Raw genomic sequence first — 19,993 nt, 5'->3', positions numbered from 1 at the left:
ACGCTACACGTGGTTGAGCGGCTGCTGTTAAATTTTGGAAATAGTGTGCAGTCGGCTATCGTTCCGTGTGGAAACAACGATGAGCGATTGTGAAGATGAAGTCTTTTAACCGAAAACTTCGTACACTGTCTTTGCTGAACGGATTAGTGACCGTATTCCTGCAAATGTAAAGAAAGCTACCAGTGGGGCAGTACGAGTATGGAATGAGTGGTCGGATAAAACAACCTCCCTTCCAACTAGTAGTCCACAAGAAGATGAGTTTCAGTTTGTTGTTGTGCCTGTTATTGAATTACTAGTAGTAGTAATAGTAGTAGTTGTAGTAGTAGCAAAAGTTATGTTGTTCATTTTTTCTTTAATATAATAAACGATTAAGAACTCGTTGAAATTTTTGAGAATACTGAATAAGGGGAATAAGTCGAGCGGTATATGGCGAGGGAGGGGGGAATATATATCCCCCCTCGTCATAATCCCCTCGTCCGTCGTTTTCAGCTATTGTTTTCAGCCCCGCCCTCCCCTTTTATAACCAAAGCCGCACCCAGCTTTTTAGACAGTAATTGACAGGGGCTATTGAATATATTCAACCGAAAAGAAGAAAGAAAACCGAGCCAACCGAAAAATAGTATCAAATATTATTAACAAACTAGCTAGAGCATCGTATAATGCAATTTCAGGAATTTGATTGGCTTAGCGGCCATGCTACATGAGCCATTCAGATACCATGCCCGAGAAAAAGCGACCATTAAATTTGTCTTCTAGTTGTTCTTTGAAAGCGAAATCAGCTAAATTTAGCAATATTTCCTGATTGTTTTTAATAAAACAATTATTCCACTAGCGCTTGTTGGATATGAGATGATTATAGCCAACTCGACACTACGCCCCTCGTTTTCCATTTATCATCTCATATCCAACGCACGCTCGTTAAATATTGTTAAATATGAAAAAGTATATGGTTTTCATGCTTGGAAAACATCTTGTATTTATTGTGTTAAGCAGTCTTGAAAAATTAGCCAACAATCTGGCTACCTGAAGAAGTATTCAAGTAATGTTTAAAAAACGAGCAGGAGTGTTTTATTGGGTTTAGATCCGATAAAACACGTGCTGCAAGTTTTTTGAACGGCTTCAAAAACATTTCTTGAAAAGGGTGTCAATAGAGTTCATAACAATTATTCTTTTGTGAACGTTGAAAATTAGCATACGAGAAAAACACTGCATACTAATAAGGGGGTTGTTTATCGATATAAAGTCACTGCACGTGATGTATTATCGACCATTTGATAGGTCAATGGTCTTATGAATTATTAATGAGTTGAAGTAACAGTCAAAAGAATTCAAAGATGAAAGACTAAAACTGATGAAGCAAAATGGAGTTTTAACCCTTACCATAACATGGGCAGCTTTGATAAATTTCATAACACACAATGGGCTCTTTAATTTGCAGCTAACGGTCACATGCTACAAAATTCACCGTGTTGGAGAGCAAGCTATCCACTGAGACATCCAAAAAAAGAAAATTCAAGGAGACTGGATGAAGTGATCGCTTTGTTTTGGATGTCCCAGTGCGTAGCTTGTTCTTCAGCAAGGCGGATTCTGTACCATGTGACCGTTGGCTGCACAGGGCCCATTAGCTTTAAAAGAGGATTTCTACAGTTTGACGACTGATGAGCATATGTAACAGATAAAGAAATATACAACCATGGCCAAAATGTGGAATACTTTTGATTTAAAAAGCATGGGTGAATATCATGATCTCTATCTTAAGCCCGACATATAATTGCTTTTATATAATAAGCTGAATTCTACATGCATTTTGATTGGTTATTACTTACGATCTATTGGAGGACAGACACATTGATGATGTCACCATTAACAACTTTTGCTTCTTTATTTATATAAAACAAGTAAAGTCCATGTTGCCATTTGTCTGTAACCAGTAATAGATCACAGAAGATGCCAAAATGAGGTAAGAACATCAGTGACACACGAGCCGCTCTTTTTTGTTCTTACCACATTTTGACGTCATCTGTGATCTATTACTGAACAGACGCACGGCAACATGGAATCTATTTGTTAAGGTGATGTGTTTGAAAACTTAACAAAGTTACATGTATGTATCAAGTACAGTAAACACCCACGTAAAAGAACAAATGGATAAGAAGCTCCAGGTTGAAATTTGTTATTTTAGACACCTTACAATAAATATATGGAGACTTATTCAGGCTGACCTTGAAAAAAGTAGGTTCTTGTGGGTGTTTATACTCATCTGTATTACAAGTGATGATAATATTTGTTATGAAGCATAACTGCAGATGAAAGATTATAACACTGTGAGATATGTAACATATAATACAATATTATTCTAGATAAGCAATAGTTATTATACACCAGTGTAATTATTTTACCAGCCGTGATTTATCCTGGGATGCCATGCTTAAAATGACTTGCATCCAACTAGAACTCATGACTGATATTGATATTTTCTTTTGTTCTAATTCATTTTACAGTGCAACGAACTCAACCGGGGCCACCCAACGTTGATCAGCCAATCGCAAGTCACATTGACAACAAAGGAGTCTGGCTCTGGTAGTTTGTAAGCCAATCAAAAACGAGAACATTTCTTTAAATTTCAAAGTGTCGATTTTTTCGGTGGCCCCGGTTGAGTTCGTTGCACTGTAAAAAGGAATGAGGTGGTATTACCGGTAGTTACATAGCCAACCAATATGGAATAGCAAACAACAAAAACATGAAAAATTAGGACAAAAATCAAGAATCAAACTATAACATGCATCTCGATGCTAATCAATTATTCAAATGATTGAGCAATGAGTTGTTATTTACCAACAGGTGGTTTCAGATGTATGACAGAAAAAGAAATAAACAAAACTGATTTAGGAGGGGGGTGAAAAGGGATAGCAAATCCACCAGGGCCCAGTTGCTCAAAGCATGGTTAGCGCTAACCCGGGTTAAATACCATGACAACCTATAGGTTTTAATACCTCTTAACCAATGGTTAGCGCTAACCATGCTTCGAGCAACTCAGCCCAGTCCGTTATAATTTAACCCCTGAATCCACCAATCTGCAAAAAAATTTGCTCAAATCCGAATCCTCAAATTTCTTTTAACAGTCACCTTGTACTGGTTGTGTTTTAGAACAGGACTAAGAACAAGAATTTAACCAACAATCAATTCGATGTCTCGGTCATGAAAACATAGAGAAAAAAGCACAGAGGTCCATGAACCGAACTTTATAATCGGGAAAAACCAAAATCCGGTTATAAAAAATGGATAAATCTGCAGCACACTGCATTTGCAGGATCCGCAAATCCAATAAAATTTTGCTCTGAATTGGGCAAAAATATTTGTAAAAACCGCCTATCCATAGACCTATTCATCCCTCTCATTTAGCCAAGTACAAAGAAGGTGATATAAAAGGATATCAAATTTTGGAAGTAGACTTGGAATACCTAAAGGAATTACATAAATATTATTTGCATTATGCTTATCCATTGTAAGCAAAGGTTTGGTAATAAATATAAGCAAGTAAAAATTAATGATAGTGTTGAGCAATGTTTTGGAGTCACCGTGTAGGCTGGATTTCCAGCCGCTGTTCGGGAAACGAGCCCGCACTAAGACCGGACTCGAGAGAGCGGCGGAAATCAAGCCTAGTCACTGTGACACTAGCTATTTCTTAAGTTCAAAATGATTTTATCACTGATTTTTACTTCCTTTTCCATTGCTTGCTGAAAAAGCAAAAGTAACATCTGATATGCTTGCTGATTGCTGCAACTGATATCCAGAAAAATTAAAATATATCAGTCAGGCAAGTTCGTAAATTAATTAACCCCACGTATGAATAATAAAACAAATATGTGTATATCCAAAGTTCGGTCAAGTGAATAACTAGTCCTATTTACAGATGAAGGATTAAAGCAGGGTAAAAGTGCTTTCTTAAGCACATAACAAAGTTCATACCGTTAATTAAAGTTCAAGTAAAAATGGACCAAAACTATTTAATAAGACTGTTCACAGTCCCCTATTTTCCGTGGGAATTTCGAGACTCGTACGCTTTGATCGAACTCCTGCCATCTTGGTTTGTAATGGCAAATACAACCTGGAGAGAGTGTCGAAACTACTGAGGGGGGCCCTAGTGAGGGTACATCGAGTGGGAAAGGAGGAGTGAGAAAAACAGAAATATTTTTCCTGCCACCTCCCCCCTCCCACTACCCTCAGTAATTTAGACACTCTCCTCAGGTTGCGCCTGCTGTTACAAACCAAGATGGCGGGAGTTCAATCGAAGGATTCAAGTCTCTAAAATCCCAAAGAAAAATAGGGGCCTGTGAACAGTCTACTGTTATTAATAATTATTCTTTTAAGTCCGCATTGCTCACCATTTCAAAATATCTTGATAACTTATTGGAGTACTGAGTTACCTTTTCTTTGAATTTATAATTAATTTTTTTCTTTGTTGCGGCTGTAGAAATTCTAGAGAAATGATTAGGTCAAATGATAAATTTCCCTTTTTGGTTGTTCTTCTCCCTGTTGGTCAGAAGGTCACACAAACATCTGTTACATGCACTGACTGATTGCAAATTATCAAAAACAATTGCTTTGTTTATTGATGTTGGGTTTGGCACATGTAAAGTTTGATGTTTAAACTGGGCCTAATACACATTAGTATAAATCTACTAGTGTTCTATCATGATTGCTGTTCTCTTATTGGCTACGCTACTCAATATCTAGATTATTCCGTTGTAGATAGCGAGTAGAGTGAGTAGCCTAACAATGTACACATGGTATGACCTACCATATTTCTATCATTATTCAATAAAAACCTGATGCTATCTTGTTGTTAAGTTTTGAACGACTAGAAGATTTATACTAAAACAACATTATTCGCTCTCTATTTCTATGCATGATAGTTGATTCAGGCTTCCCCCTCATCAACTATCACACTCATAATCTCATTTTTTAATTAAAAATCAATGGGGGATAGAAATAGACTAGATGCAGTGGCTCTTTATCGTTTGATTCATCTGGTTCGATTACAAAGGAGAGTAAAATAAAACATGGAAGCAGGCAAGCCAGCTCAGAATACCTTACTGGTCTGCACCTCTCAATAACGTACAGACTGAACTCTAACTACAACTAACAATTTGCATGTTTTACTGCCGCCAATCCTAATTAAGGTGACAACCACCTGACCGCAAAAATACAGAAACCGACAAAGTGGAACGAAATCCTTCAATCATGGCACATGAACATGACCACTTGACCCTGTTGAGCCAAACGTTTTTTTTTGTTTTCTCAGCGGTCAGTTGCAGTGATTGATGGCAGTGAAAAGCGGTTGAATCTTGAACTTGAGAGTATGCACGTCATTGAAAGGCACAGTAATATTGTGTTTGTATTTATTATTAATTATTTTTATCTCGTGCTTTCTTACTCATTTTCTTAATAAACTTCTCTGTTTCTTTTTTCGCCTTCTGCTCCCACTCTTCTTTCTCTTCCAGCCTCTCCCAATACTTTTTCAATTTCTTTTGTAGTTTCTTTTCTGAGATGTCCGGACGGGATTTCTTGATCTCGGCCGCCTTTTCAAAAGACCAAAGGTCAAACGCGGATCTCGGGGGAGTCTCCTCAGGGTTCTTCTCAACAAAATACTGAAAGATATCCCGTTCGAATCGCTGGCGATTTTCGCGGTACATCTCCTTGTACTTCGCCTTCTTCTCGTCTGAAAGTCTTTGCCACTTTTTCGCCATTTTTTTCGTTAATTCCGTGGCGCTAAGAGTGGAGTATTTCTCGGCAAAGCGAGGCCGCTTTTCTTCACAATAGAGCAGATACGCTGTGATCGGCCTTTTTGGTTGAGAACTTTCCTCCCTCTTTCTCTTTTTGCTTGTTTGTTTTTTTTCACTAACTTTTTTTTTCGTGTCTTCAAGGATCTCTTTTGCTGTTCTTATTTTTCTAATTTTGGAGGTCAGAGCTCTCCAACGATTCTGCACGTCGTGTTCATTATAGCCATCAAACGCCACTTCTCCCCACACGATGTCCTTGACAAATACATTTTCCACGTCATCTAAATACTCTGCAACCTTTTCCAAGAGTTTGAGGTCCTCTTCGTGGCTCCAAACTGGGGATTTTTGTTCACTTATTCCATTCATGTTTGCGCTCTGAGCGTCCGCCATTTTGCACGCGTCTCCCGATTGATTTCGGCTCCAGTCCTTTCCTCTTCCAGGACTAGTTCCAGTCCCTTTCTCCGCGCGAAGCTGACTCATTCCGAAAGAACATGGCGAGCCAAGGATTGTTTGGTCATACTGGGAGGTCGTCCTCGAAAAATCTCGTCGAATTTCGCGCTGGAAAGATGACCATGAAAGGAACAACTGTTACGCCGGATAAAAGGAAGGGATTGGTGTATATCTATCAGAGTGAGGACTCACTGATGCACTTCTGTTGGAAAGACCGCGGCAATGGCACTGTCGAAGACGTACGTAAAAAGTTGAAAACCATTGTTTAAAACGATTCTCTTTTACTCTTTGCTGTGAATCGATTGAGTGTTTACTTAGACATAGCTTATTTGTGTACCGTAACAATTTTTAAGCCAATTCGCTAGATACAGAAATGAATCGGTTTTTAGTAAGGTTAATTTCATGAGCAATAACTAATTTCATTCAATGCGAACCAAAAAGAGAGAGAAAAAAATCTTCTTCACAATGGTAAATGGCGTTTAATTTTTACAAATTCGTTGTGCAATTATTAAGATAACTCAAATGAGTACAAACCATGAAAGTTCGATTGAAATGAGTTGAAAATCAAAGGCTTGAAACTTATTGACCAGTAGACAATTACGAAAATCTATGCCTTGCACTATTTTTAGACACCGAAGCCCCTGAACCGCCTTGCTCTTATAAAACTATGGAAAAATAGGCCTTATAATCACGGTTTTCGACGCCATTTTGACGAGTAGGCAAACAGGCTCGAAATAACAGTGTTTGTATGGAAATCCGATGTCAAATAATTTTCATAAAACATCACTTCTGAAAAATTCATGAATTGGAAACTTTTGGCACTAGGAAAAGGATTTTAAAAAAAAATTTGGAGGGATGTAGCTGTGCCAGAAAGCGTCCAGTCGTGTTTTGAACTTTCCATACATTTCCCTGTATTTTTTTCCCGCAAGCTATTTTTAGAGCAGTTCACGGCTGGTTCGCTAACAGACAAATGTATGGAAAGTTCAAAACACGACTGGACGCTTTCCGGCACAGCTACATCCCTCCAATTTTTTTCTTAAAATCCTTTTTCTATTGCCAAAAGGTTCCAATTCATGAATTTTTCAGAAGCGATGTTTTATGAAAATTATTTGACATCGGATTTCCATACAAACACTGTTATTTCGAGCCTGTTTGCCTACTCGTCAAAATGGCGTCGAAAATCGTGATAAGGTCTATTAAAGCCAGAGCAGCTTTAATTTAACCATGTGAATGGCCAACCCCGGTATAACCTTGATGAATGGTGGCCATCTTGGATTTTTCATGAAAATATATTTCTTGATAATTCAGCTCTTTAAAACTTTGTAATTTCTGTTAATTGAATATTCCTGATCTAGAGAAGAGTAAAAACCCTTTCCTCTTTCATTCCTATCATCTGAATAAGCCGCCGCATCTTCACTCACATCACTGTCACTTTCATCGGAATCTTGGCTTTCTTTGGTGCTTTCAACTTCATCTTCTGACACAGAACTGTTACCGCTGCGTTCCAAAACATCTTGTTCTTCTCTGTCTAACAGGTTTTCTTCACCTAAATTTGAGTCTCTAAGCATGGAAATTTCTACTATACATTGAGAAATGACTTGGTGGCTTGCAAGTGGTAGGAATTTAAAAAAAGGAAAGCAGTTCATCGGCTTTCTCTTGAGGGTTACAAATGTTGGAAACCAGTGTGGGCACTTTCTTCCCCCTCTCCCCCTCTCCCCCTCCCCCCTCCTGCTCCCTGGCTAAATAGGATCAATGAACACTGATCCCCATCAGAGCTTACAGATAATTTGTGTGAAAAACATTTCTGAAACAGGACCTGATCATCTTCCCTGATGACATTGAATACAAGCGCGTCAAGCAGTGCACAACAGGAAGGGTGTACATCCTGAAATTCAAGTCGTCCACTCGCAAATTCTTCTTCTGGATGCAAGAACCAAAGACAGATAAAGATGAAGACTACATGACCAAAGTGAACAATCTGCTTAACAACCCCCCTACACCTGGGTCAGGAGGTGGTGGTAGCGGGCTCCCCCCTGCCTTGGCTGGACTAAGTGAGCAACTTGGTAGGTGTTATTCCGATTACAGGCTATATTCTTCTTTTCTGAACATTGTACACTTGATTGAACAAACGTTGTCCTGAACTCAGCAATGTGTGAAAAATTATCCACCGTATGGAAAAAGATGGCAGCTGCACATCTTCCCAGGTGGAAATCTTATTAAGATCTTGTAAGAATCTTGTAAGAATGAAAATAACACTAAGATCTTAATAAGATCTTGTTAAGATTTGTTAAGATTTCAGATCTTAATAAGATCTTACGACACTTCTTTATAAAATCTTAATACAAACTATACAATCTTCAGCATTTTAAGTTCTTATACAGGGTCCGAAATTGCGCTTTCCTGGTCGCCAATGCGACTAAAAATTTTGCACTGGGGACCAGAATTTCACAACTAGTCGCCAGCGGGCGATTAACTATTTCATGCCACGATCATTGTACAAACAATAACTTTGATTTTCAGCCAAATCGATAAAAATAAAATTCAAAGCTGCCTGCCAATTGGTCACTTACTTTTTACCTTTCCACTGCTTTGAAGTATAAAACTGATTTTCCTGTTATTATAAATCTATCACAACGCTTCACAGCTCGAGCAGTGCGAAGCTTCGCCGCCATGTTTTTTGAACGAGAAATGCTGCACGGTTGTGGCGTGGTGCGAACAACATGGCGATCCATCGATCCACTTGGTGCCTGCCTAAAAAAGTTAATTTCGGACCCTGCAACAATAGGCACGTGGAAAGCCATATTTTTGGCAAAATTCATCCCTGTACTAACAACATTGTGTTGGCTAAGTTTGAAGTTTATAGAAATTTTCTGTGTTTTTTATTTTAACCTTTTTAGGGTCACTGTACCGTAAGAATTATGGGTAACTGTACCAGGGACTATCTTTTCGTTACCGTGGATTGTAAATGATGTTGCCTGGTGGAATTATTGAATGATCTAATTAGCTTGCTCCTATTTTGTGTTTTTTTTTCTCTGTGTACAAGAAGCATGTTTATTTTAAGCCCTAAAACCCTGTGTGCTTTTATTTTCTGACAAGAAGAATACAAAAAAGCTAACAAGTGAAATTCTTTCCAAAAAGCTAGTGAAAGCTAGTGATATTGTTCAGGTACGGATCCAGACAGGTTTCCAATGTTTTACGAAAAATGGTCAGACTTTTTACCATAAAATAATATTAATAGATAGTTTTAGAATAAAAGAAAATTTCCAAGTTGAAGAATGGAAAATACTTGTCTGAGTGACTTAAGAATCCAGGAAATGGGACTTTCAGGAGTTGCGATCAAAAATATCTTAGGGGAGCTCTGAGCATGTCCCTGGGCCTTCTAAAACCACATGCTTTCAGTGCTTGTTATTGAAAAAAAGGCACATGTTTTCCTGGATCAGCACTTAATGTTCATGGTTTATACCTATTATCTGGCAATGTTTTTTCAATTGAGTATATAATTTTGTGATGCCTAGAGCTAAGGGCCAGCGAATCCAGGAAGTTTCAATATTGGAAGGGTCCCAAACCGATACCTTTCACACTGGGGAAATCAAAATACCTCTCATGGTTATTAGTATGTTGTATGAATTTTAGTTATTTTTTGTATACCATTACATTTTTTTGTGTGCAAGATTGAAAATTATTTCAATGTACATGTACTCTTTGGAACATTGTTCTTTTGAGTCTACTGCTAAAGCCAAAGCCATACCAAGTCAGCCCTTAAACCCCTAATATCAAAGAACAAATTCTCCTATCTTGTCGCCATACTTTTCGTATAAAAGTTCTGGGAAGAAGTTATTAAAATATCAAGAAAATTCACCTTGGGTGATCATATCCTTGCTTCTCATGACCTTAAGGGTTGAATAAGCATTGATATTACAAGGAGAAATTTGATGCTGATCACTGTTAGGGCTCAAAGGGTTAAATCAATCTTGCAGTACACTCTTATTTTTGCCCCAACATAAGCCACTCTGTTTTTACGAGTGCAGATAGTGTTACCCATTCCTGACAGTTAGTATATTTAATTTATTTTAACAGGTGATGGTCAGTTGCAAGGTCTTCTTGGTAATCTGGATCAACAGCAGTTGTTGCAGCTGTTGAGTGGTTATGGGGGAGGACTGGGGGGCCATGGTGGCCTGTCTAGTGCAGGGAGCTCCGTAAGCCCCCCTGCGGCAGCGTCACCTACGTGAGTACAACCATCAACAGTTTTATGTGCATAAAAAGATTTAAACTCTTTACTTTCTTCAAATTTTGAAACGAGGCAATTTTCCGATGTTACAATGTACCACTTTCAGAAAAATAACAGGAACAGTAAGTATAAAAATGATAATAATAGTTATTATAATATATATCGGCACTGGAATAAATGTTTACGAACCTTGAAGCAGTGTGCTAGATACATGTATCTTTGGTACTACTATTCACGGACATCCTGGTGAACTGTTTAAGTGTAAGCTATTAAGCAAGTGGAATGTCAGCCCCAAAACAGAAGCCACTTTCTTTCAAGAAATAGAGTGACCTTATTCGCGTCGTTGTTTTGTTTCGTGTGACAGTACTCTAGGGTGTAGTCTCTTTTACATGTAGAATTGGTCATGTTCACACTGGCATGCATTCTTTGCTTCCAAAAAGACAAAGAATCCATTCTATTGAGAATATCGCATGGTTTGTCTTGGGCAATAAGCATATGGAGCAAAATAAGGCCTGTTCCAAATACCTACTTGTGTTTGAAATCCATGACTACAATGTTGGGAGATAAATGGCAAATTCTACGTCCAGAGTTTGAGTACTCAATCAGAGAGCACAAGAAAAACACTATCCACTGCATCAGGTAATCAAGTAGGTGAATGAGGGGAGTCTCGATCGCTGGACTTGGTTCTCTTCATGAATTGAAATAATCTTCAAGTTGGTGCTTCAGCCCCCATGGGTCTTGAGTTTGGTCTAGAAAATAAATTGGCGGAGTCTCTCCTAGATTCGTAACTGTATACTAATGACCAGTAATAATAGCTAAATAGTCAGCCTGAAACTTTCATTCACAGATGTGGTGCCTACAGTATGTTGTGGTTTTCATTGGTTTTGGGTCTGAAGTTTTTTTTTAAACCTGACCTTGCTTTAAGTTTATTTTCCATCATTCCAGATTATGGTGCTGTTTTGGATCTGAGACAGATTGCAGTAAAAATTGATCAAACTTGGTTGAACATTTTCTAATCAAAATACAAATTTGAACCAGAACATTCATTTTACAGTTAGGGAATGGCCAACGTATTGACTCCTCCCTAATGGTGACCTTCTTCATAATTTCCTTGAATCATTTAAAACAATGGCTGAATTACCTCATTAACCCAATTAATAAAACAAAATATTAATTTCTACTCTTCTGCCAAAGAATCACCACTGTTTCTTCAGAACTAATCCCCTTCATCATGGTGGTTTATGCCCTGTCAATCCCCAGTGTCATAATAGGGATCTTAAGCAGCGACGATGACAACGGCAATGAAAATGTCACCTGAAAATATATATAATAACTTTATGTCATTTGTGCTACTTGGTGATTATTTCAACTCGCTCAACTTATAGAGCAACGGCGAACTATCCAGGAACCAAATTGGTACGAGTAGCGTTCAAGTTAAGAAAGAAAATGAAAAATTTACTGTCGTGTACTCATGTTCTCCAAAAACCTAGAATTTGGTCATTTCACGTTGTTTTGCAAAAGATGGCAAAGAAATGTACTGAAATGTAAAACGCACGTGCAGAGCGATTGTTTTTGCTCATTATACCTATTGTTTTTGTGGCGTTGTTGTTGCGGTCAACGTTGTCGTTGCTTAAGCTCCCTATTACATAATTAACAATTATTCGCCTCATGCTCAGTAAATATTGGTGAATATTCCCCGAGACGAAGTCTCGGGGAATATTCACCAATATTTACTGAGCCTGAGGCGAATAATTGTTTTAGTATAATTACTCAGGTGATTATCAGAGAAAAACAAGAACCGTCTGAAAAAGGTCGATTTTGCATGTTTGTTTGTTTTAAATTGTCATGCGTCAATGAACAGAGACGCGATGTCTGTCGATCACATGCTCAATCGAAATCACATGCGCAATCGATAAACTGCACACTGCCTCAAGCAGAATGTCAGTATTCTTTAACTGCCGCTTCATTGAGACGAAGCACTGACTTCTGTGAATGAATGTTGGGTTTCTCCGACCCGTTTACCGAAATAGATGGAGATGAACCAGGCTGTTTGGTGTAAAACTCGAGCCGGCATCACAAGTGTTAGCGATGGCATTTTATTGCACAATTTCTTGTTGACATGATGGCTTCGCCGGTTAACGGACGTTTATAAATTGCTCTCAGAGATAAGCTGCTTCAGGTAGGAATTAAGTTCTTTATTGGCTTCACTAAACAAGTACACGGTTGTCGCAGATCAAAATTTTTTGTTGTGAGGCGGTGACTTTAGATTGTGGTTGAGAGCCGCTCGAAACGACAACAAACTAGTTTTCGGATTATAAAAACTGTTTTCTTTTCTCGTCACTGAAACGTAAAACTTAGAGAGACATTTATTCATCTTGTTTACTTCCATGCTTTCAAATTCTGTCTTAAATTCGTTTTGTTTGTGAAATCATTCTGTTAAATAAAGAAAATCTTACCGAATTTAACTTAATTTGTTGTCTTCATTTTAAGTCATCGACATCGACAACATGCAATTTACAAGGGGGGTTTTTTATTACAATTAGCAAAATTTTCATATCTTGCCTTCGAAAAGTGTCACCTCGGACTTAGCTGCGTCTTTACTGCCTTTCAGAATTGTATTTTCTGTCAGCCTATTTACTTCTTCTCAGAAACATCAACAAATCGCTAAGCGGCCATTTTGAAAGTTAGTGCTCCCGCTATAATCACCTCGCGCGAGGTGATTATAGCAGGATATGATGCAATCCTCGACCAATCAGATCAACAGAATCTAGATAATCACCTGAGTAATTATACTAATAATTATTATTTCCTAACTTCAAATTTCTTCAATAAATTTTACATGTTACAAGTTGGTAGTACAGTAGATGTAAGAATGATTGTGTGATTGTGGGCATACATCTACTGTACTTTTACTTTCTGTGATCATTTACCTTGTTCTCATAACGTGTATGTTTCATTATGCTGTGATGTTATAAGGAGAATTTAGATCCTGGTCTGAACTTGTGATATTAATTTATTCAACTGGTACACTGTAGGCCTACCAGAGTGCAATCTTCACCTGGACCAAGGAGTACATCCTCAGCCTCATCATCAGGGACTACTACACCACGCCCTGCGACGGCAACCCCAACTGTGCCTCCTCCTGCACCATCCCGTCCAACCCAGCAACCTGTGCGACAAGCTGTGCAACTGAGTGACTTGCAGAATATCCTCTCCCACATGCAAGGTATTGGACTGGGTGTAGAGAAAGTAGACAGACTGTGAGACTTTTTGGTTTACTGTGGTTCTAAAAGCAGAATGATACAGATTTTGTAGAAGTCAACCATGAAGTAAAATAAATTATAATGACCCTTGTACTGAAAATATATTTATTCCTAAGAAGGGCGTGTGCCCTCAGCTTCTAACCAAATGTTTCAATCTTTGGTTAAATTGGTTAAAACTTCAAGTGTCTTCTATGCTATGTTTGAGGGAGCAGGGATGGCGCAGTGGTGAGCACTCGCCTCCCACCAATGTGGCCCAGGTTCGATTCCCGGTCTCTGCGTCATTTGTGGGTTGAGTTTGTTGTTGGTTCTCTTCCTTGCTTTGAGTTTGTCTCGTGAAACATCAGGACTAAAGGGAAAGCAAAACTAACTAGTTTCCTGAGGGACCATACATTAAGTGCTTTGTTATACAAGGTCATTTAGACTCTCCCTTCAACAGCCACAGCAAAACAAACAATCAAACAACTGAGAGGGCAACAACTGCCGAATTGTATCCCGGTCAGGTACATTTGTATTTGAAGGGGTGCGTGGAATAAAGCCCAGTGATTTTTGATCTAATTTTAAATTCTCCCTTGTACATAGAAGGTAGACCAAGAAAATTTGTTAGGAGAATCTAGCAGTCTATCAGGTATCACTTAGGGTATGATGTGCATGATATTTTCAGAATTTTAGTGGACAATCTCTGATGAGACTTCTGTCTCCCGTGGTGCTTATTGTGCATTCAGAATTAATTATTTTTACTTTAATTCAATAAGAACTAATAAAACCAATCCATTTTAATATTGCTTTTTTCCAGTGCCCACTGAAAATGCTGAACAGCCAAGAGAATGTATGTTTTCATTAATTAAATGCATTTAATCATTCATTCTAAGCTAAGGCTTAATATTTATCACATTTCAATCACTGAATGAAGTGTTACATGTAAACTAAGCCTTAGTTTCAAAATTCTTTAGAAATGGCAGAGCAAATTTAAATGCTTGATTTTTTTAAATGCTCAAGATCAGGAAGAAAGGACCAAAACTTAACACTCAAAGTGACTCTATTCGTGCCAGACTCTTTGACATGTATAAACACTTGCATGCTCTTGGTTTACTATAGTTCACACACATCTATTTCTGTATATATATGTCACTAATGTTAATTTTTCCACATTTGGTAATGATGACATGAGGTCGTCAAAACGTCATGTAACTTTTTTTTATTAATTAAATAATAAATTTTCCTTTTAAAATGTTTCTCAAAATCTATCTTGATATTTTTACATTTATCTTTTTAAGTATTTTGAATTCCTGAAAAATGCTCCAGTTTCCAAGTATTGTAATTCCTTATTCATATGCAGAGTTACGTAACTATATACTGGTACTTCCTAAACCCAGTAATGATTTATGAAGAGAAAACAAAGCAAAACACTAAGTTGTGAAGGAGGTTTGGAAATGTGATCTTAATTATCACAAACTTTGGTCAACTTTTGCTTTGAATTTCTCCAAGATTTATTAATGGTTTGAGAAGGTCTATCAAACACTCGAAAAAGCATTTCATCCGATTTCAAAAAAACCTCGAAGTTGGTCAAAAGAGCTTGGTTGCACCTAGTTTTTCCAACTCGCTTCGTGGTGTTCGGAAATTGGATGAATTTTTCCTCGTATTTCACGTATTACTTCTCAAACTGATGAATAATTCATGAAGAAAAAACAAATGAAACCACAGTCTGCCATGAAGGGGGTTTGGAAATGTGATCTTAATAATTTTTATTATAAAATTTGGTGAACTTTTTAATATCCGTGGTTTCAGAAGCTACATGTTTCTCAAACACTTTTAAAAATGAGTGTTTCATCCTTCTTCCAAATTACTTAAAGTTGGTTAGACAAAACGCGGCTGCACCTTGTTTTCCCAACCCACTTCCTCGGTGTTTGGAAATCGGATGAAACACGCTTACTCATGTTTGATATGAATACTGTTCATGAAAAACATTTTTTGATGTGTATTAATGCAAAAAAATTGCCAAGGCCAATCAAGAATGCTGATCCATAATATTGTTATTCTAATTAGTTTTTTGTCTCATTTCAGCTGTGGATCTGTCCACTGTTCTCACCCCTGACTCTCTGATGCCTCTCCTTGCGGATCCTGAGTTCCGCGAGCAGCTTGCTCCATTTCTGCCAGCAGGCGATGAGCTGCCGCAGAGTCCCACAGAGCTAGCAAACACTCTGCGCTCTCCACAGTTTCAGCAGGTTTGTGTGCAATGTTATTGGGGAGCTTAAGCAACAACGGCAGCGATGGCAATGCCGTAAAACAATCGCTAGAGCTACACGTGCGTTTTGAATTTTTGTACATTTCTTTGCAGTCCTCTGCAAACAACAGTGTGAAATGACCAAATTCAAGGTTTTGTGGAGAACATTAGTACACAACCGTGAATTTTTCATTCTCCTTCTTAACTTGAACGCTGCACCTGCCAATTTGGTTCTAGCCTGCGAACGCAGACGTTTTTGCAGCTATCACTTCTCTCCTCCGAAAAATGACGTCTGCGAACCCAAGCGGCGAAACGACTTCCTTGACGGAGAGAAGCGACAGCTGGAAATACGTCTGCGTTCGCAGGCTAATTTGGTTCCTGGGTAGTTCGCTGTTTTTGTATAAGCTGGATGAGTTGAAAATAATAATCACGAAGAAGCACAAATAAGATGAATTAATATTTTTAAGTAATGTTTTTGTTGCCCTTGCCGTTGTCATTGCTTAAGCTCTCTATTATCTTTGATATGTGACTACTTTCCTTGAGAGACTGCATCTCAACAATGACCGTCTTTAGTTGCCCTAATCAAATGCTGATCCATTTACTTGTGAAAGAATTTTCTTACAGTTGCAACCTTTCCGTTCTGGCCATGTTTTCTTGTCCTGGCAACTGCTTTATTTGCATGATGTACTTTTGATAAAACCTCACCATAACATGGCCCTTTTAAAGTTAAATTATAAGGCGTTTCTGTATTTTCATAAGTGAGTTGATGATAGTAGTTATAACGCAAACTTCCCTTACAGAATGTATCTAAGAAAGTGATAAGTGATGAAAACAATAGTTACGTGTAGTTTACAGACATACAATGTACAGCTTACACTATGTGACATGTATGTGCTTATTTGCAATGATGGTTGTAGGTTCTTAGCTATTATTGAAGTAAAGAGCTCAGTCATAGTTTAATCAAATGTGCTAAAAATAATATTTTGTTGGTTTGATCTTCAGGCTGTTGGAATGTTCAGTTCTGCATTGCAGTCGGGGCAGTTGGCACCCCTGATGGGGCAGTTTGGTTTCAGTGATCAAGTTATGGGGGCGGCAAGTAGGGGAGGTAAACCAGTAGATCACTTCCTAGTAGGGTGGTCCACATTATGCCCAATATTATGAAAGATGTTCGTAATCGTGGTTTGAAATGACAGCTGAGTCTAACCATTTGCCTCACAATTGAGTCACATAGATGTGGATCGCAACGTTTCGAACGCTATACTGCTGGCCCCAGTTGTTCAAAGGGTGGATAACTTTATCCAGCGGATAAGTCACTATCCGACAGTTCCAATCTGTGCAAAGATTTCAGCATTTTCTCGTGTACAAGCGAATATGCACACTCTAACCACAGTCTAGTTTGGGAGAGTACGAAAACCTTGGACAACATTAAACGTGAAGTATATTTTAGACCCTGAAGAGTGCTTTATCCACCGGATAAAGTTATCTGACCTTTGAACAACTGGGGCCTGGTCTTCATCAGGCGATGGTGTCCACTAATAAAAAAGGTTATTCACTTAAAGAGGCTATTCGCATAAGACTTCACCCTGACAACATCAACAGGGATAACGGAATTGAAATTCCAGAAGCATGGATGTAACGGAATTGAAATTCCAGAAGCATGGATGCCCACGATCAAACAACACAGCAGCTGATCGGTACCAAGGCGGACCACTGATGGAACAATTTCTAGTTTGAACGACAAGGATTGAAATCCTCCAATCAACAACAGTCTAATAGAGGATCGAAACGCGCCAATCAACACAAACCAAGGTGCTACTTATACTGTAACGCAATCAGTCGACACCATCGCCTGATGAAGACCAGCAGTATAGCGGTCGAAACGTCGAGATCCACATCTATGTGACTCATCATGAGACAAATGATTAAACCCAGCTTTCATTATGCTCAATGTTTCACACTATTATTCTAATTCTTTATGCTCAACAAATGTTGCTATTATGCTCAATTTATTCATCCGAGGAGGCAGCGGACAATGTCGTAGAACTGGAACTGCTGGAAGCCGTAACTCATTTTCCTGATTCTTTCTAATTTTCGCGCGTACTTAATTTTTGCGAAAATTCGGCAGCCGAATTTCGTGAGTATTAATTTTCGTGATTTCAAGAAAAAATTAGAGCAAAAAATGTACCAAATTTCACGATTTTGTCAGTGTTTTATTTTCTTAAACCCTGAGCTGAGAGAACTTGTCACAAAGAATAAGGAAATACTAGAAAGAAACAACTGAAAGTTCTGATTCAATGTAACTACAAGGAGCCTACAAAAGGAAGCATTGATCTGATTTTACTAAAGAGGTTTTGGCCGAATTACAAGCTGAAGAAAATAGTGAATAGGAGGAAGAGTGCTAGTCGAAAACAAGACCGGAAAGATTTTTGTAAGGACAGATAGTTACAGTTTTAATTCAGAACAATTCACCACAACAAGGCCCAGTTAACTTGGAACATTTAAAATTATTATTGTTTTGTTGTCAGTGTTAAAATTTCGCGCAGCCTTTTTTTTCGCGATCATTAAATTTCGCGATCTTTTGGAAATCGCAAAAAATAAGGTACAAACCACATGATGGAGTGATGGAGTACTCAAGGATTAAAACAAATTATTTAATTTTTCTCAGACATGGTTGAGTTTGTGCGAGCTGTTCAAGACTCGTCCCGTCCTAGTACTGCTGACAGTACCACTACCTCAGATGAAACGTCACGGCCCACAACCGCTGGGGATGACGACCAGCAGACCGAGGACAAAGACAAGGATGAAGACGAAGCAATGAGTTTGGACTGAGAAGTGTGGAAACCTGCTGCATTTAACTAGCCAGATTGAATGATTGATTTTAAGCTTTTTTTTTTGCACTTTATTGTATGGGTTTATTGAGTGAGATGAATGAATGCCTTTATAGCAGTTGTGTGGGTATTAAAATTCAGTCCTTGGACTTATGGTAACTTGTGAGTGTGGTAATTTCTTTTATAACGCTTAAATTAATTATTTCATGTTTTCAAGGAATGTACTTGGACATGTTACAGAGGCACAAGTGGTTTCCAAATTTTTGAAGTTTGGTTTTGGAAGTGAACCCCTTCCCCTAAAGCCGGAGACACACTTGGCGATTTTATACGCCGATCGCCGTGATCGGCGTATAAAATTGCCGATTTCTGGCATGTCAGATATCGGCGATTAAATTCGCCGGCATTCGCCAAGTGTGCCCGTTCCTGCGATTTTCTACGCTTATCGCTGCGAATCGCCAACAAAATGAACCAACTAAGTTGGGCGATTTTATTACATGACTTTTCAAAACGCCCCTCGATGGAGCCCGGGAACAAGGTTGAAGTGGCACGTCGCCGCGATCGGCGAAAAAAATCGCCAGGTGTGTCCGCATCAATGGGTAGGGAAAATCGCTTGCGATTTTCGCTGGCGATCAACTTCGCCGCGATTGGCGTATAAAATCGCCAGGTACAGAGTGCAGTTGTATCCTCCATATTGAACTGGAACCAACATGCACACGAGACTTAAGCCGGGGCATCTTTTCACATGCAAACATTTTTAATATGTTCATTGCAAGAGAAATCCCCACTGGGGTTGTGGGGAACACAAGAAAGATGTCCACACTTCTAGCAATTTCACTAAGATTTGTTCCTCTGAATTACAGTATCACACCTTCATCAACTCACAGTTCCTCGAAATGCAAAAACTCACAAAAGAAAAACCTATTATTGTCTGGCACGCCTTGAAATAGACAATTCCCATTGGCTAAAAAGCTTTCTCAATTACGAAAATCAAGCAAAACCCACGCACGCTCTCTCTAGACACTCCATTACCATAATCAACGATCACGCTAAAGTGAATAAAAACCTTTGTAGAGTTTTTTGACAGGGTCATTTGCCATGATCGTAGCGATTGAATCTGAGGTAGTGGAGATTAGCTGTGCTGGAATTGATTGATGATCTTAACACGCTGTCTTGAGAGTTTTGGTAAATAATCATGAATCTGGATGTTCTGGAGGACGTTT

General features: G+C 38.5%; 2 protein-coding genes across 2 annotated transcripts; one reads left to right on the top strand and one right to left on the bottom strand.

Moving 5' to 3' along the window:
* Positions 1 to 3,053: 3,053 nt before the first annotated feature.
* On the bottom strand, positions 3,054 to 6,263 carry LOC146485218 (upstream-binding factor 1-like protein 1). Its single transcript, XM_085103615.1, has 2 exons — positions 3,674 to 6,263; positions 3,054 to 3,586 (listed from the first exon to the last, which is right to left on the bottom strand). Exon 1 carries the CDS (start codon positions 6,261 to 6,263, stop codon positions 5,409 to 5,411), a length of 855 nt encoding a protein of 284 aa, XP_084959741.1. The 3' UTR covers positions 3,054 to 3,586; positions 3,674 to 5,408.
* An 11-nt stretch (positions 6,264 to 6,274) lies between these two features.
* On the top strand, positions 6,275 to 18,932 carry LOC146485217 (proteasomal ubiquitin receptor ADRM1-like). The gene is made up of 8 exons (XM_085103596.1): positions 6,275 to 6,472; positions 8,047 to 8,296; positions 10,311 to 10,458; positions 13,497 to 13,687; positions 14,518 to 14,550; positions 15,786 to 15,946; positions 16,948 to 17,050; positions 18,611 to 18,932. The coding sequence occupies exons 1-8, from the start codon at positions 6,275 to 6,277 to the stop codon at positions 18,772 to 18,774; spliced, it is 1,248 nt and encodes a 415-aa protein (XP_084959722.1). The 3' UTR covers positions 18,775 to 18,932.
* Positions 18,933 to 19,993: the final 1,061 nt, after the last annotated feature.

This window comes from Pavona decussata, unplaced genomic scaffold (genome assembly GCF_977016875.1).
Source record: "Pavona decussata unplaced genomic scaffold, jaPavDecu1.1 SCAFFOLD_27, whole genome shotgun sequence".
Lineage (NCBI taxonomy): Eukaryota > Metazoa > Cnidaria > Anthozoa > Scleractinia > Agariciidae > Pavona > Pavona decussata.
This window is presented reverse-complemented; position numbering and strand designations above follow the sequence as displayed.

Excerpts from the sequence above, each read along its gene's own strand:
- LOC146485218 (XM_085103615.1), bottom strand. The coding sequence starts at position 6,263 with ATGAGTCAGCTTCGCGCGGAGAAAGGGACTGGAACTAGTCCTGGAAGA.
- LOC146485217 (XM_085103596.1), top strand. The coding sequence starts at position 6,275 with ATGGCGAGCCAAGGATTGTTTGGTCATACTGGGAGGTCGTCCTCGAAA. Across the intron at positions 10,459-13,496 it reads CCTGCGGCAGCGTCACCTAC|GCCTACCAGAGTGCAATCTT; the intron begins GTGAGTACAACC and ends GGTACACTGTAG. Across the intron at positions 15,947-16,947 it reads GCTCTCCACAGTTTCAGCAG|GCTGTTGGAATGTTCAGTTC; the intron begins GTTTGTGTGCAA and ends TTTGATCTTCAG.